Source organism: Musa acuminata, chromosome BXJ1-7 (genome assembly GCF_036884655.1).
Source record: "Musa acuminata AAA Group cultivar baxijiao chromosome BXJ1-7, Cavendish_Baxijiao_AAA, whole genome shotgun sequence".
NCBI classification, from domain to species: domain Eukaryota; kingdom Viridiplantae; phylum Streptophyta; class Magnoliopsida; order Zingiberales; family Musaceae; genus Musa; species Musa acuminata.
This window is the reverse complement of record NC_088333.1, coordinates 35,973,183-35,985,831: the sequence shown is the minus strand read 5'-3', so window position 1 is coordinate 35,985,831 and position 12,649 is coordinate 35,973,183. Positions and strand designations below refer to the sequence as shown.

At 40.7% G+C, this 12,649-nt stretch overlaps 2 protein-coding genes across 6 annotated transcripts; one reads left to right on the top strand and one right to left on the bottom strand.

The window, feature by feature from the left end:
* Window positions 1-1,295: 1,295 nt before the first annotated feature.
* On the top strand, window positions 1,296-3,712 carry LOC135679157 (heat stress transcription factor B-1-like). Of its 2 annotated transcripts, XM_065192602.1 has the most exons (3): window positions 1,297-1,763; window positions 1,852-2,084; window positions 2,855-3,712. In XM_065192602.1, exons 2-3 carry the CDS (start codon window positions 1,854-1,856, stop codon window positions 3,530-3,532), a joined length of 909 nt encoding a protein of 302 aa, XP_065048674.1. In that variant the 5' UTR covers window positions 1,297-1,763; window positions 1,852-1,853; the 3' UTR covers window positions 3,533-3,712. The 2 variants fall into 2 exon arrangements, with proteins under 2 accessions (XP_065048675.1, XP_065048674.1); XM_065192603.1 differs by having other exon boundaries at window positions 1,296-2,084.
* A 1,009-nt stretch (window positions 3,713-4,721) lies between these two features.
* LOC135679156 (zeaxanthin epoxidase, chloroplastic-like) lies at window positions 4,722-12,544 on the bottom strand. Of its 4 annotated transcripts, none has more exons than XR_010515171.1 (17): window positions 11,972-12,544; window positions 9,870-10,032; window positions 9,726-9,800; window positions 9,546-9,646; window positions 9,269-9,384; window positions 8,807-9,018; window positions 8,522-8,613; window positions 8,098-8,212; window positions 7,863-7,966; window positions 7,687-7,732; window positions 7,500-7,564; window positions 7,333-7,422; window positions 7,193-7,247; window positions 6,246-6,334; window positions 6,057-6,144; window positions 5,266-5,522; window positions 4,722-4,969 (listed from the first exon to the last, which is right to left on the bottom strand). XR_010515171.1 is itself a non-coding variant. In XM_065192601.1 (16 exons), exons 1-16 carry the CDS (start codon window positions 12,472-12,474, stop codon window positions 5,442-5,444), a joined length of 1,995 nt encoding a protein of 664 aa, XP_065048673.1. In that variant the 5' UTR covers window positions 12,475-12,544; the 3' UTR covers window positions 5,038-5,441. The 4 variants fall into 4 exon arrangements, 1 of the variants encoding a protein (XP_065048673.1); XR_010515170.1 differs by having other exon boundaries at window positions 4,722-4,964; XR_010515172.1 differs by having other exon boundaries at window positions 4,722-4,964; window positions 9,870-10,000; window positions 11,972-12,142.
* Between the last annotated feature and the right edge of the window lie 105 nt (window positions 12,545-12,649).

Below are 12,649 nucleotides of genomic sequence, written 5' to 3'. Positions count from 1 at the left end.
ACTCTGAAATGTTGTTGTGGAAGCACCTCCAAACAATAGGCAGATTTCTTGGAACAACAGATGGAAGACAAGACCAAGTCTTCTCCGAAAATTCATCAGTCAAGAAAAGATGAGGTATGTATACTTTGTTGATCGGACTCGACATCATGCAACGTAAAGACCAAGTAAAATTTCCTAATGCTCTTTTGGATTAACTCTTCTCAGTTTTTGACTTTTTTTTCTGCATGGAGGTACAAAGTCCATTCATATTTAATGTTAGATGGATCTCTTCTCGTCCTCCTGACACATTCAATGGCGTACCAATCTTCGAATGTTGTTTCTTCGGGTGACGGTGATGCTGATACATACATACATACATACATGAGAATGGAACGGACATCGATTTCATCCTTCAAAATGAACACAGAAAGTAGGAGTTTGATTTTAGTAAAGAAGAGAAGATAAAAGATGGAAGAGAAGAGAGGAAGACGAAAGCTTGCTAATAATTTTGATGTGCAAACAGCTATGAGATTTTGAGTTCCATTACAAACATATAGTGTGGATAGGTATGCAAAGCTCACACATAGGAGTCATTCGAAAGAAAACCTCCAAGAAAAGAGTTGATCGATCTCTAGCTTTTGACCAAAGGCATCACTTGATAAAGTCTGATACATGACAAGATAAATTTATGAGCCAAAGGGCCAACCATTTGTGGTGTTGACTCCGAGGCAGCAACAAATGGAAACTTCCTCCACATTGCACCAAAACAAGTCATCACAATCAAACCCTTTGACGAAATGTAGATGCACCACCCACGTCCACCCCTCCTTTGGCTTTCGATGTCATCATCTTTTCACTGTTTCTGGTTGAAAAGAAGCCAATACCAATAAGTAAGAGAAAGATTCCACAGCAGATGAGGGTGCCAAGGAACAAAGCAAGTAGGCACAGCACCAAAGTCATGTTCTTTTAGTAAAAGAATTCCCCCCACCTACTGCTACTTTACCAATATCTTCCTCCTGGAAGAAACCTGGAACATCGACATTTACCTTACAGACCTAATTCACAACTGACATCTGATATGTTAATCGATCCTACATCAGGTTTGACATGTCGAATTTAGATGTTTGTCTTGGTCAACAAGGAAACAGTCAATTCATGCGTGGTGCATACTCTTTTCTTCTCAGCATTAAGAACAAAAAATCATTATATATATATATATATATATATTATTTGTAAATGCATGCAAAAAATTAAATCAAGTCAAAGGCATTCACTTTTCTGGGATTGTTGAGCGTCTTGTTGCGCACAGCATTTGGAAAGCTGAAGGTGAAGAACGAGATGGTCCGTCGCATTTGTCTTTCTTTGCTCCCTTTGTTACGTCTTTGAATTCTCTGGAAGCGACCAAAAGTTTACGGCGATGCAAGGAAACTTCTATTTGCACCCATCACCAAAGAAAAGAATTTATATCCATATAGCCCAAAAGCAACTTCTGCTCTCGGGTTCTTTGTCTCCCTATCTTTCTCTCCTTCGGCTCGTAGTTTCATATTGGCCTCGGATCTCCATGGCTTTGGGTTAGATGATTTCTCTTGTTTCCGTGAGTCGGGTTATGGAAGAAGAGAGACCGATAGGTGTTGCAGGGAGGAGCGACGTTGATGGCGGCCTCGGTCTGGGTTGCTCCAACAGGGTGATCATCACCGGTTTCTACTGCTGGGGTTGGGAGTTCTTGACCGCTCTCCTCGTCTTCGCGTTTTGATCCTTCTGAAACCCAACCAAATAGTGCACCGGTCGATCGCTCTTCCTGTAGTTTTCTTCTTGTTCTCATAGGAAAGGAGTCCACGAGTCTTAAGGTGGTTTAGTTCTTGAAAGAGGTAGGCATGATGACGAAGAGGAACAACTGTGGCAGCCGCGGCGGCGGCGGGCCGGCGCCGTTCCTGGTGAAGACGCACCAGATGGTGGAGGACAACGTGACGGACGACGTGATATCGTGGGGGGAGACCGGCACGTCCTTCGTGGTGTGGAAGCCGGTGGAGTTCGCCAGAGACCTCCTCCCCGTCCACTTCAAGCACAACAACTTCTCCAGTTTCGTCCGCCAGCTTAACACCTACGTAAGTTCTACTGCTCTTCTGTTTCTTCTCCGACTTGTACTGTCGATCCATAATCCGCCAGCTTAATATCATTTGAATCGTCGATGTGAGTTCGTCGTCAGGCATTTTAGGTGAAGACTCATGACCAATATACTCTACTGTTTCATTGGTTACTGTCGGTGGCCAAACTTATCTGCTAAAGAACATTATTATTATTATTATTATTATTATTATTATTATTATTCTCTAAGACTACAGTTGATCTCTAAAGCTTGAATCATCGCATAACTTGGCATCTTCGGAGAGTTGAGTGAGAGAAGCACAATTCTGCAGAGACTCCCATTTCTAGTTTTCTTTGGACAACGTGGAATTGGATATACAAAACTACGCTGGTGATTGAAAGAGTAGTTGATAAGTACCTCTCTGCTGTCGCTAATGCATTAAAAAGCTGCAGCCGTAGTGCACGAAAGTCGACGGAGGTGCATCAGTTTCCACAGGCCTTCTCACAAAGAAATCTGAGCTTCTTGTTTTCAAACCATGGAGTTGCATCAAAGTCATTGTCTTCTCTGCATTTGGAGACGAGGCTGTCTGTTCACATGAACTTTGACCCTACCCACCATTAATTGTCCACAGCCTGCAGCTGCTAATAATGCTGAAAGCTCCATTTACTTGGATGTCAGGAGCTGCTTCCTACATTTATATATGTTATTCTTATCCACCAGCTAAATATTTACTTGGTACAACTGTGCTTGTCGTTTACTGCCTGAAGCTATGGCTATGACTGGTGGCAGGGATTTCACAAAGTGGTGCCGGAACGGTGGGAGTTCGCGAATGACAACTTCCGGCAAGGGGAGCAAAGGCTCCTCTGCAAGATCCGCCGGAGAAAGGCAGCTCTGCCACAAGTTCCTTCCGCTGGAAAAGCCAGCGCAGACAGAAACAACCGTCCTCCTCCTTCCCCTCTGTCTAATTCCGGGGAAGCTCACAGTTCTTCCACTGCATCCCTGCTGCCACCCTCTGAGCATCTTCTGGAACTCACACACGAGAACGAGAAACTGAGGATGGACAACCAAATCCTCAGTACCGAGCTAGCTCAGGCCAAGCGCCAGTACCGGGAGCTCCTAGCCTCCCTCTCCAACTTCGTGGGTGTCAGTCAGCCAAACCTCAGTGTTCTGATGCAGGAAAAATCCGCATTAAGCGTAGGAAACGGATCAGAAACAGAAACCAAGAAGAAGGAAGCGGAAGAGGAGAAGATGGATAACGAAGAAGAAGGTCTGAAGCTTTTTGGCGTGCTGCTGAAGGGTTTAGGGGGAGAGGGGAGCGACAAGAGTCGGAGGCCAAAGAGAGGCAGGTGCGACGAGACCGCCGATGGGTGTAGCGTCGGCGAGCGGCCCATGAAGATGGGTTTTGGCTGGCCATGGTGGGGGATGTCGAGCACAGTCCAGCATGGGAGCAGCAGGGTCTGCAATTGAACTCGTTGTTGTGTCTTATGCAGTAAGCAAAGTGTCTATAGCTTTCAATAGATAAAAAGGATACGGCTGTATGATGCCAATGTAAAGTAGCTAAGAAAGAGCTCAAGCAATTCCGTGCAGAACAGTATTAGTGTATGCATCTAAAATGGTTGAAATGGACACCACAAAAGTGTTTTGCCAGTTTCTGTTTTTCTTTCACAAGAATTGAGTGCCTTCTTTCGACATGGAAAATGTTTCTGATTAGAAAAGAAAACATATGGTTGAAAACTATAGGTTGATTAGAAAACAAAAACATTGTGTGAAAACCATAGGTTTCCTCTCCTTTGTTGTCAGCCCAACATATACTGTTTTTTCCTACACTTTCTCTCTATCGAGAGAATTCCTGTTTCATAGTTGACACTGCAAGATGATATTTTGATTCGGTGGATAGCATAAACAACGACAAGTAGAACTAAGGCGCACGCTTCCAAGATTGGCAGAAGACTTCACCCTAATTGAAGTTGGGACTGATGAGTGTTTTCTGTAGCTGCAAGTTCCTTTAGGTGATTGGCAGTTCATTTGCTAGCTCTTATTTCAAGCTGTTCAAGACCAAATAGAGTTCTTCCATGAGGTGAATGGTGGGGGTACTATAATTATACAGAGATCTTTTGTTGCTGTTAAGGAAACAAGCTTAAGCTATCATCAGCATGTTAGATGAAGAGGAAAGCTTTAGATTTCAGGTAACAAGATCTGAGTGTCGACAATATTTTCTACTGTAAGTAATGTCATCATCATCATCATCAAATTGATCTCAACTCATATGTTCATCAAAAATGTTGACAGAGCAGGAAAAATTTTCCTTTACCTGATGAAACTATCAAAGGCGTTTCTTCCAAGTAAAAAAATGTTGTACAATTCCAGGAAAACAAGGACAATATGTTAACCATTGAAGATCATCAAACATTTAAGTGTTTTGGATATCCTAGCAATTATATGAGACTTTTATACTATCTGAATTAATTTTGCACAATAAGAACACAAGTCGAAAAAGCAGGCACACGGTTGGAGAAGTTTCCTTTGAGAAATCGGATGCAAAAGATGAAGCAATAAGATGGAGCAACTAATATACTTCGTTCCAAGAAAACATTTACTCATACTGAAATAAATCATGATCTTATGGGCGCGATATGATCAGCCATTAGTACAATAATGAGCACCACAATGGTCATTCTAATTTAATTAACATGTGTTTTCTATATCTCAGTTCAGATGCTTTCCAGATTACACATAAAATTTCTACATGCATTTAGGCGCAAAAAGAGCCTTATCTGATTTGAAGAAAGATTGCTGCAGCAGCTTTCCCGAGTGTATCTTGCACCTTCAAAGGTTGTAACAGAAGATTACATCCACATGTCCATGATCACCCACCCACCGATAGAAAAAACACTGGAACCTGCACTAACATCAATAAAAATCGCTAAATATATCCATAACATAAGAGATAAAGACATCCAAACACCGAGAAGTCTTCTAACACATGATATTAATATACACAACCCTCCATTCATATCCATCTTTTTGCGAATGACCTGTTCAACATTAAGTTCAACATCTTTTTGTGCAGGACTATAAAGTTCAACATATACTACATCAGAATTCACCTAAAAATTATACTGCAAATGCCTCTTAAAACATGACCTGTTTATCCAAAAATAAGCGGAAAGGGAAAAAACAAGAAGGTGGAGAATTGCAACCTGAACTAGTTGCACTCTTCTTCCATATCTGATATGAAAGTGAAATAAGCGCCAAACTACAGATGTGCATTCTATGGCTTTAATAATGCAAATGAATAAGCTATTATACACTGCTCCAAGTATGATTGCCTGCTGTACAGCAACCGTGTTTACGATGAACACCTCTGGAAAAATTTTCACACTGCCTGCAGGATCGCCTGTCCTCCATTGGGAAATGTTTCTGGTACTGTCTTTAGTACCTTTACCCGAAAGGTTACCTGAAAAAGGATCAAAAGATAAATGAATATTAGTTTCTGGCAAATCAATGTATTAAGATGAAAATGGTAAGGATTATTATTGATGATCTACCTACTATAACAATCAAGAGAAGAAACATTGCTAAAGTGGAATGCAAATGAGACACAAAAATTATGGTTCCACTATGGTTCTTCTAGTATCTAAGACACACCTACTAGTAATTTTAAACATATGGTTCCGCCACTAATAATGAGATTAGCAGCAACTAGCTATAGAAGTTCCACTACCAATGATTTTTCGTCTATGTGACAGAGACATTTGCCTCATACAAATAAAAGCATGTGAAACCCATGGTAGTCACGGTTTAACACAGGTAAATATTTCATTGTACGGGTGAAATACTATGGCACATGAATCTATTGACTATATGGTAGAAGTGCATGGTGTGACCTATTTTAATAAGCACGTTTCATTATTAATCCTAATAAACATGCCCATGCATGATAATTTCATATTATCTATACATTGGTAAAATGTAATAAAAGTCAGAATACCTTCTTATCACTACCGAGTTCGATGACATCAGATGGGTGGATTCGAACAGGAAAATTAGGAGGCACCCGGTACTTCCTCCTTTCATTGCTGCACTCGAAGAAAAATAGAAGAAGAATGTCAATCTTCCATTTAGCTGTCGTCATTTTCCTAAAAACAACAATGTAGTACTTTAACTTTCCATCACTTACTTGGTTATCCAGGTACCATATTGGCTCTGCAAATCAGTCAAGAAGAAGGCATTGTCTTTGTAACTAATACATATATGTTCTACAGCCACCTGTCAGGAGGTTATCGATTAAAAAGAAAATTGTTATCCATGAAATGATCAAGATATCAGACAACAACATTTTGAAGGCTAGGAACACAAGTTGAAGAACAGAACCCCCTTTCGTTCCTGGAGAATATAAATACATCTATTTTATGGAAGAGCCACAAAATTGATATGGTTCATCTGAACAGGGTATTTTAGTGCAAGGGGTAAGAGTCTCACATTTCTCAAAAATAATAGTATAATCATACTCGATCATTAAGAAAAAAATTCCTAAGCTAATTCAAACATCTGCAAGCAAACCAAAATAATCACAAAACTACAACAGTTGATCCAAGATGAATCCACTATATTCAGGCAACAATGTAAGAGAATTTCCATTAATTTATCCAAGAATTTTCCAAAATCAGACACATGGCACAATAAAAGAGAGAACATGAGACAACAAACTGAAGAGAGACCTGTGTTGATCACTCGAAACAAAATTGGACAGAAGCTATCATACTCCCCAAATTGTATCTTTTTTTCAACTATTTTTCCTTAATGGACAAGAGAACACAGGCTATTTCATTTTGAAAACCACCAAGAACGTGGAGCATTTTTGGTCGTGGTATAGGTAGAACGGTACACCACTCAGCTCCATTCATTGAATGATAGTAAGTACATGGAGAGCCTTCCTGTTGTGACAACAGGTTCACTCTATGTTATATTTCCATCACATAAAACCGAAGGACCCTTTTTTTTTCAAGAAGCTGTCACTACTGAATTCATTCTACTTACTGGGGGAACATTAACAAATCGTGACTATACAATGAAAGAGCAAGGAAAACTTGTAGGTATGGTAGTGTCAGATTAGCAATCTCTAACCTGTGGTGAAGGAATGACAAATGACTCTCCTTCTTTGCCAGTTTGTGCACGATTTCTGCCATTTCATGAATTGCTCAGTGACTATCTAATTAGCTCGTCAAGAACAAAAGTGAACATAAAACAGTATGCTCAAGAATTACCCAATTATTAATGGTCTATGCATATCTTTGACCAAATGAATGGGTTTCAATGCACTATCATTTCCTGTAACTGCAGGGAGAAGATACCACCTGGAAAAGTAACGATGTATTAGTTATGAACTGTAGTGTAAATAATGATTGATTAATGACAACTTGAGAAGACATACTCTCCACCCATAGCTCGTTCCATTGCATCATCATCTTCAAACCATCTCTGCAACTGGTCACTTGCCTGCAAAAGTTATCATATAATTGCATTACCATGATTCTATAATGAGTTACTTCTCTCTCACACAAAAGTTGAATTTTACAGTTGCAGCAGTTTGATCTGCATCTAACTTCTAGTGAGAGTACCTTGTCAGTTAGACGACAGCTCAATGGCCTTCCTGAAAGATTCGAGCTGCAAAAGTAACAAGTTACTTGGCTCAGTCTCAAGATCGGTTCAGAAAATTTCCAGGCACAGAAAAGTTTAAATTGAACAACAGGGACTCAAAAGAATTACAGGGCAAAAGTGGGTAACCACAATTTACCTGTTGCCCCCTAGAACCCAGTTCAGCATCAGGGGCATTGCAAACTGTATAATGAATCTGCCACCAACCCTTCCAGGATGTGGTATCTGGAACTTGGTCAAAAACTACAAAGAATATCAAGACAAAGATGTTCAATTGGGAAGAGACGTCATGCAATAAACAAAGGAGATTTGATCCTTTAAAATTGAGTTCCTAGTATCAAGATAAACTGGAGGTTATCAGCCTGGTGTCATACCGACAATGGTCCCAGCCCCACACCCAAATATGGTCTGTAAGTGGAAGCCATTATTGCCGCCATTCGTGCCATTCCATATATAAGAGCAACACGGATCCTTCTCTCCTCCTCATAACTGCCATACAAGAACTATAAAATGTTATCTCATGCGACATATGCTAATAGACACGAGGATATGCCTACATGCCATGCATAATGGCTGGTAATGTCCATGCTTCAGCACGGACGACATAAGGAACTATCTACAAAATTCTGTACACCTAGATAAATGTCATGATCCTGGTTAGAATGGGCACAGATGTCATGTAACGTGCCAGTGGCAGGCTAACAAATGCCGAGCATTATACATTTTTATTGAGTTTTTCCTTCATTCAAATGTAATAACAACTCCAAATAGCACAGTATCATTCGACAAGAAAGTTACCGTTTTAGAGGAGATGCAATATCCATTGGAGTTCCCGTTTCAACACTATGCTTCCAAGATTTCTCAAGTTCTAGAGCAAGCTGATAACTATCCTACAAGGATGATATTAAGATTCAAATGTAAGACTCACAAATGAATCGATATTAGATGTATATATTATTTCCAGATACATAAACTTCTGCTTCAGGTTTACATGCTTAAAAAACTCCAGGCCAGGAATTTGATCATCTTTGGATAGGGAAAATCTTTATACCAAGACAAAAAAATAAATGCATGAAACCATACCTCAATAGCCATGCAGCCACCTTGACCCATATTTGGCTGCATCGCATGGACAGAATCTCCAAGCAATGTCACACGACCTTTGCCCCAGCTCATAATTGGTATACGATCATATATATCACGACGAAGAATTTCATCCTCGTCAGTTGCAAGTATTAAGTCTATTACATTATCACACCAACCACTAAATATTTTGAGAAGTCTTTCCCTTTTACCTGTTACATAACCATACTAGATGTTAAATAGATGAACTGTAGAAATTGCTCGTCGTTTTTTTTTTATCCATGAAGATGTGAAGTTTGGCCACGCTAGCACCGACATGTAAGTGAATACGACTCGGGTTTCAAGTTTGTTATCTGAAATCTACACATCAGTCATTAATCATTTAGATTTTCTTTCCCTTCCAATCATTTTATGGATAAGGTTGGAACAGAACTAAGGAAAACCTAGATGCAGAATATCTACCATTAGGAACATCAGTGCCACCAGGAGGCTCCTTGTGAAATGCATACCACTGCATTTTTCCAGCGCCAACATCCGAAGAAACAAAATACTGCTTGTGACCTAGAAATACTCGATACCTTGACAAAAGAATTACAAGGTAGTAAATAAGCAATCTTAGGCACTAACTCTAATGATTCTGAAGATACTAAGAAACAAGAAACTGCTATCTAAATAAGAAAGAGCTGTTGTGCACTGGAGCCATCGAAGGGAATAAAAAAGGACAAAAATTTCAGCATACCCAACGGTTTCAATATCTGGAGGTACAAAATCTGCAATACCAGTGTAGCAGGTATATCCTGAATAAGATGCCTCTTTGGGCCCAAATAGTATTTTACGCACCTGCATAATTAATAAACAAGAGGTGGTGACAAATTCATCCAACCATGTGAAGAAGTACTGTAAACATACAATATCATACCTTTGACCATATGCCATCAGCTCCAACTAAAAGATCACCTTCATACTGCTGCCCATTCTCAAGTACTACAGTAACCTGGGTCATTAGTAACAAATTAGATTACCTATTATATTAGATAAAGATCCAACAAGAAGGAAAACCAACCTTGTCTCCATTATCAACATAATTGACAACATTACTGTCATTCAAAATCTTGTCATCACCAACTGCACGGGCCAATATTTGCTGTAGGGTCATGCGACTGATAACTCTTGTGACCGGAAGTCCACGCTCTGCTGCAGGAGTAAATGTATCAAATTTGATGTACCTGAATTTTGAACCAAAGTCAATGGTTCATGTATCAACAAAATTCTTATTATGCAACTGTACACAGGAACCTAAAAGCTAGTCAAGAAATTTGGCTTTAAGTTTACCTGAAAAGGCATTTTTAACAATTTCTCTTTATTATGTCCATCTTAATGCGACAAGATATAATCAAACATTGTAAACATGAGACATCAAAATGTAGTTAATTTGCACCCATGAATGATGACTCTGAAGAGACTTGACGATATTATTAATTAGTGAGGCAGCCAAAAGCGTCTCAAAGTACAAGAATGGCAATCCTTCAAATGATAATCTAGTTTATTACCTAGGAATGGTAAGACATGATAGATGTCCTGCTTAGATGAGGTGAGTCAATTAGAATTAGTGGTGCAACATGAGATAGAGAGATCTGTACTTTTATCAAGGTTATTACCTTACACAAAGCTCAATGGTGGAAACAGGTTCATGTAGCCAACACCAAATAGTTGAGACAGTATGACGTGTCGTTGTCGTGATATACACATTATCAACGAGTTCGGGGAAAAGAAAGGGCATAGATGAAGCCAAAAGTACTTGAGGTGATTGGCACTATTCTTAAACCACCTCCATTTTAGTAGCGTTATTCTCAATTGTCTTCACCCATGTACAGAGGCCTGTTGTGTGTTCTATCTGATTACACGCTATATTTTGCTCCTCTCTGTTATATTATTTCCGTTGGTGTCAGCCCTTAGTCTTGTCTACTCCAGAAGTATCTTATTGGCTTCTCATATCCAGGCTTGATAACTTCCAAGCAAACCAACTTTCCAAGAGCATGGATACGAGAAGAAGCTAGCTAGTCCATGGATATTTCCATATCTAGGATATCTAGTTTCACCAAACAATCATCTGACAAATTCTCTTCCTCAAGATCGATTATTCAAGTAGTCCAAATCAACGGTAACATACTCGACCAGAAATCATCTGTAATACAACGGAACAAAATTTTCACTCCATCTAGAAAGGCCCAACACAATGTGGAACTTAACCTTTGAACTCAGAGAAGTGTGACTTATGTTGCACATCTCCTAAAGAGCCTTGGAAACAAGGGTCCCCTAAGATTTCGAAAGTAGAGAGGCAGTCCTTTCTATAGATAAGGGGCCCTGATTTGCTTTGAATTCTTGAACAATAAGAAAGAGAAACAGAAGAGGGAGAGAGAGATAGAAAGAGGGAAAGTCCCTCCAAATATGTGGTCCATAAATGTCTAACCAAAGTGGAGAATGTTAGGAGAACATGACTTATATTGTCATGCCTTCTAATTCCATCACTTCTTTGCTTGACTTCTGAAGATCAAAGAAACTGCAATGATCAATCCCAAAACTGGTGAAATTTTCGATAATTGCTCGGGCCTATCAGCTTAGTGTATGGACATGTTGGGTTCCTTGGTATGGCAAGCATGCAGCACAGAACAGCTAGAGGCATCCCCACATCTGTTATTGCCTGAAACTTCCATGTCTTAAATGTCAATACAGCTACTAACCCATCAAGTGAGGCCACCTTAATCAAGATAGTTAACCATGAAAGTTGCTCCGCTTACATCAATCTACTGTGAAGAAATATCAGTCTCCTTCCTTTTTCCCCAAAAAAAGAAACCAAAAGAAGATTAGGTGAAGTGCCTGGTTAGCTAGGAAACAACTACAAATAGCATGAACGCACAATAAATTGATTGCTTGAATTAATGTTTCTATAATAGTTGTACCTACATATGCATCATAAAATGCGTCGGTTGACATCACAAATTAAGCATACATCTGATGGCAGCCAAAAACTACGTAAAGGAAATAATGAACTCAGGACAAATGTCACTCGATTTCACTCCAAAGAGTAAATGGAAACAGCGAGGCCATAAAGAAAACTCTACCGGGAACTAAGAGAAAGTCAAGAGACAGAGCAAGAACACGCACCAGTTCCCAGATATCCCATCCACCAAACCATTGATCCGGTCCCCGGTGATGCACCCAGCCTTCATCACCTCCTCCGCGACATCCATGTCGATGGCCTCCAACGCCGCCAGCGCATTGCTCTGGATCTGGATCGGCCCCCTGTACTGCCCCTCCCCTCTGATGGCACTCAGGTCCTTCTCGAAGACCATCACATCAAACCCCTTCCTCTTCGCCGCCAGCGCGAACACCAGCCCCCCAATTCCGCCACCGGCTACCAGAATCCTCAGCTTCCGCGGAGCCGGCACCGGCGCCGGCTCGGAATCCGCGGTAGCCGCAGCAGACTGAGCACCACTTGCAGACACAGTCATGGTTGCACACCTCCGCCTACACTTGCAACTGTGGAGACCATGACCAACGGAATGTGAGGAGTCTTCGGAGAAGAAGCCACGAGCCAAGGACGGGAATTGGGTCTTGGGAAAGGGGATCGGGGGAGAATGGAGCGGAGCACTGTACAACAGTGCCATTAAGACGCTGCAGCCGGTGCGTTGCGGGTGAAGAAAGGGTGGCTACCAGCGCAACAATCGTAGCGCTTAAACCAAATAGATCGGGAGGATTTTATTCATGAGATGTGGCGGAGATGGATCGTGGGAGGGAGATGACAATCTATCCATAGATTTGACGCGCCACTCGTTTGGCCAC

Excerpts from the sequence above, each read along its gene's own strand:
- LOC135679157 (XM_065192603.1), top strand. The coding sequence starts at position 1,854 with ATGATGACGAAGAGGAACAACTGTGGCAGCCGCGGCGGCGGCGGGCCG. Across the intron at positions 2,085-2,854 it reads TCCGCCAGCTTAACACCTAC|GGATTTCACAAAGTGGTGCC; the intron begins GTAAGTTCTACT and ends GACTGGTGGCAG.
- LOC135679156 (XM_065192601.1), bottom strand. The coding sequence starts at position 12,474 with ATGGCACTGTTGTACAGTGCTCCGCTCCATTCTCCCCCGATCCCCTTT. Across the intron at positions 9,385-9,545 it reads CCAGATATTGAAACCGTTGG|GTATCGAGTATTTCTAGGTC; the intron begins GTATGCTGAAAT and ends TCTTTTGTCAAG. Across the intron at positions 9,019-9,268 it reads TGGCACTGATGTTCCTAATG|GTAAAAGGGAAAGACTTCTC; the intron begins GTAGATATTCTG and ends GTTATGTAACAG.